This window comes from Xiphias gladius, unplaced genomic scaffold (genome assembly GCF_016859285.1).
Source record: "Xiphias gladius isolate SHS-SW01 ecotype Sanya breed wild unplaced genomic scaffold, ASM1685928v1 HiC_scaffold_1387, whole genome shotgun sequence".
NCBI lineage: Eukaryota > Metazoa > Chordata > Actinopteri > Istiophoriformes > Xiphiidae > Xiphias > Xiphias gladius.
In genome coordinates this window covers 271-4,364 of record NW_024401708.1, presented here as the reverse complement: position 1 = coordinate 4,364, position 4,094 = coordinate 271, and the positions used below count along the sequence as shown (strand labels likewise).

The window sequence follows — 4,094 nt, the reverse complement described above, 5'->3', positions numbered from 1 at the left end:
AACCTGAACTACCCACTGGCTCTGTGTGTGTGCTGGTAATGCTCCCCCCTCCTAGACCTGAACCACTACTCACTCTGTGCTGTGCACTTGGCTTATTTTCCTTCCTGGTGATACTGTGGAACATTTTGTTGAGCAGTGGAGAGTGACAGCTGCTGCATATTCAGCGATTCACTCATCCTGCAACAACTGTTTTTCTCATCCTGATGTGTTGGTGGGTTATGGTTGCTGGACAAGAGAAAGCACCACTGCAGGTTTAATGATACGAAAAAGTTTAACTCCTTTTTCTTACCCAGCATGCCCTGGCTCTGCCAGGTGTAGTCGTACCAGGTCTTGATGCGGTTCTGGACTTCTTGAGGGATGTTGTAGGAGTTCATGTACTTGACGGTGCTGTCCATACAGGCCCGGTAGTAGTTCTCACCGGCTGTGGCTGCTCCGACCACATCTCTCATCTGGGACAAAGGCGGGTATCAGGTCAGTGAGTAAAGAGCCATCCCATCGTTTTGTTCTTGTGCCAAATGTGGACTTCAATCTCGTTTTATCGTTTATGTTTTGGATTTGGTTTACTTTGTATTCTGTTTAACTGAAAGGCACTTTGTTTTCTGAGGTGTTCTACTGTACATAAATACAGTTATAATTATTATTCATTATTAATTAGTATCAAAAATAGTGCCCAGAAATCTTAAATGGGTCTCTGGCGAAGGTCAGAAGAGGTCAAAACTAGTTAATTTATTTATTATTCTATTATTTTCCCTTCCCAGGGGTGGAGCTAAGGAAATCTTATGATACTGTATGTAGTGATATGTATGTATATACTTCATTTTTACAAACTTTTTTATTTTCATTTACTTCTTTTGTTTCTTTGAATGTGGAGGTGGTTAACTGACCTGACCGATCATGATAGAAAAAGCAAAGACGCCAACGAAATAGTTGATGAGCTGGAAGCAGATCTCAAAGACAGTGGTGGGGTCTGGCAGTCCTCCGATGGTGATCAGCGTCTTCACGGCAAAGTAGTAACAACGGATGTAACTGTAGGAAAAAAAAATAAAAATGGAAAATGATTTTTCTAACACTCCACATATCTCCAACATGTCGGTTTAGAAGGAAAAAAGAGCTTCACTTTAAGCTTTGGTGACTAAGCAGTTTCGAGATTTTCCAAGGTGGTTTTTTCTTTTTTATGAAGAAGAATAATTTTCTCACCACACAAAATGCTGACCAGTTTGAAATAAGAGCCATTCCTGGAGCTACACCTTGGAGTGATTTCAGTAACATAACAGACACGATAAATATTTGAAAGCCCTTCGACACAGACGATTTATGTATCTTTCTTGTGTCTGCTTTACAGCTGGAAAGTGATGAAGAACCCAATGTTAAAACAAAGTAACTACCACTTTATAAATGCTTACATATCTATATTTATTCACACTCACACAGACACACTCTATCTTCAGTGAGTAGACTGCCGGGGAATTGCTGCCCATTAATCAACACCTATGACCTATGACCCCCTCAACAACCTTAAAATCAAACTCAGAAGTGCTACAATAGTTCATTTCTATGAACGGTGCTTTGTACAGCATCCTCATTATAAACATGTCCACAGAGCGATGGTTTCTTACGCGTTGCCTCTTCCATCATAGACCCATTTGCTGGATCCCAGTCCTTCATAGTCTGAGCCCCAGTAGAAGAGGCAGGCGTTGATGTGCAGAGAGTACAGCAGGTATGTGGAGGTTCGGATCACCCTGACACACACAACGACAACGACAACGACAACAACAACAACAACAACAACAACACAGGGAGAAGATTTATTGAAATGAAAGCACCCTAACACATGCAAAAGATTAACATGTGGGGTTCCCCAAGGACCAGGTCTAGGACCATTACTTTTTCCCCTTTTAGTCTGTTTTTGAAAACTTTCTAAATATTGATTATTGGTTAAAAGAGGGAGAAAGTGTCCCTTTCTCTACTAGTGCACAGTTACATAAATAACCTGATTGTAAGGCTCTGACAACTGGTCTTTCCATCCATCAAAACTTCCATAAGTCAATTACGTCTGATCCAGAAGAGGAGGGTTGGCACTGGTTTTTAAAGTTCCAGGTGCTGATTACTTGTTAACTTTTGCCTTAAATTTAAAATGGTTTGACTAAAGTATGATGCAGTACATTCACTGTTAACTATGCAGAAAGTTTATAAAAATATCTCCCATGAGAACGTTAATGCAAAACAAAAGGTTTGTTGAGGCGACGCTGGAACAAAGGCCCAGATGGGGCTGAATATAAACTCATTAGAAACAGTTCAACTCAGTGAATTTATTGCCCTAAAGAAAATATAGAAAAACCAAAAGTTTACCAGTCTGTTGATGTTATAACCAATAGATTAACCAAAACTCTTAAATTTACCTGAATCTGAACTTGTTTAGGATCATTTTTCAAGCAAAAAATACAAATATTTGCAGGCTACAGTTTCTCACGTGTGATGATTTGATGTTTTTCTTTGTCATGTCTGATTGTAAACTCGTGATTTTGTGATTTTGGATGTTGTTTGTCTAATAAAAGAAGCAATTTGAACACGTCACACTGTGCTTTGGGAAATTACAGCAGAAATTATAGCAGACACCTTTCAGTGTTTTCTGACATTTCCTCTGCGGAGTAAACATCACAACGCTCTGAATGCACGCGAACCGCACACGAAACATTCAGGAACAAAGGTTTTATCCGTATCCCTGAGTTGTCAGGCTGCTCAGATAACTTTAAGCAGACTAATTGATAAAGAAAACGATCAGTTGCATCCGTTTTGTCTGCTATCAAAACCTGGCGCCTACGTTACCCACGATGCACCTGGACCTGTGACAGTGGGGCGTTAGACCGGGGTGTGTTATGTGATGAACCATAATCGGACTGTCGCACAGATCCCGTCACACGGGTATTTCGGAGCTGACAGTGACCACACGCTCAGCTGGGGGCCACACGGTGACACACTGTCTAGAGACTGAGGCTCTGCGGTTGAACAGAGACGGTTTTCCATCACGTCATCTGCCATGGGATCACTGCAGCTCCGTCATCCCGCAGCCGGATCAGTAAGTGTGCGGGTTCTGGAGTAAGACTGGTGTGAGGATTTTCCCGGTTTTCATGCTTCTGGTCTTGTGTTCTGCTGTTTTATCTTTCAGGTCCGGTACGACGTGCGCTACTGGTTTTAGGTCGTGTGTTTTCTTCTCGCCTGTGTTGTCACATCTTGACCTTGAGTTCACAAAGACCTTCACTCATGTTTTCATACATTTTCTAATTTTCTTAAAATGTGAGGACCGACGTGTCCTGACGGACAGAAGAGCGACAGCGTACCCGTTGGTTTGTGCGAAACTTCTCTGTGTTTAAAATGTCTCTCCTCACCTGTAGATGTAGGCTTTCTTCATCACAGCTTCCATCCTGTCGTTGAACTCAAAGAAAGCCATGTACTGAGAGAAAAAACAGTCGGTCAGTCGCAGCTCTTCAGGAACCCTCAGCAGGCTGAACATCTGTGTGACGTGAAATTAAATCCTGACCTTCAGCAGACGAGGGAACCTCAGCAGAGAGTTCACTCCGGTGAAATAGTAAAATATCTCCATGGGGAACAGACTGATGATGTCCATCTGCAGGACACACAGCAGACTCTCATCAGGGGAAGTCAACACTCTTCTGTCAAACACAGAAACTGCTGAAATTTCACGTCTGCTACCTTCACATAACGTGAAGACTGAGACAGTACAGACGAGAACATTAAAGAGATACAGAACCAAAACGAAGTTGTTTTAACGTTAGTTTACTGTTGAACGTGTGACCAGCCATGTTCAGTCGATGTCACGTTGGGAAACGGGAGCTCAGTAAAGATGGGTAAATAATCCAGATTATGGAACAGTATGTTGGCCCCAAACCACCAGGTAAACCTGCCCAGAGGTTAAATTGAGCCGTGGGCCTCGGATGAGCCTCTTTTTGTGGTAATCAAAGTAAAACCATGAATCAGTTAAAACTGAGACACATTGAAAACGAGGCCTCTGTGGCCCCTGAAGGTCTGGGGCCCATGTAGGATGGTCGTCGAGCCTCCCAGGTGGATTTACAACA

The 4,094-nt window shown here is 42.4% G+C and overlaps 1 protein-coding gene across 1 annotated transcript; it reads right to left on the bottom strand.

The window, feature by feature from the left end:
- Positions 1-289: 289 nt before the first annotated feature.
- On the bottom strand, positions 290-3,625 carry LOC120787341 (cyclic nucleotide-gated cation channel beta-1-like; the record flags this gene model as incomplete). Its single annotated transcript, XM_040122951.1, has 5 exons — positions 290-449; positions 885-1,026; positions 1,617-1,739; positions 3,387-3,451; positions 3,539-3,625. Coding segments are annotated over 5 exons (577 nt in total), but the record flags the coding sequence as incomplete, so codon positions are not given.
- Between the last annotated feature and the right edge of the window lie 469 nt (positions 3,626-4,094).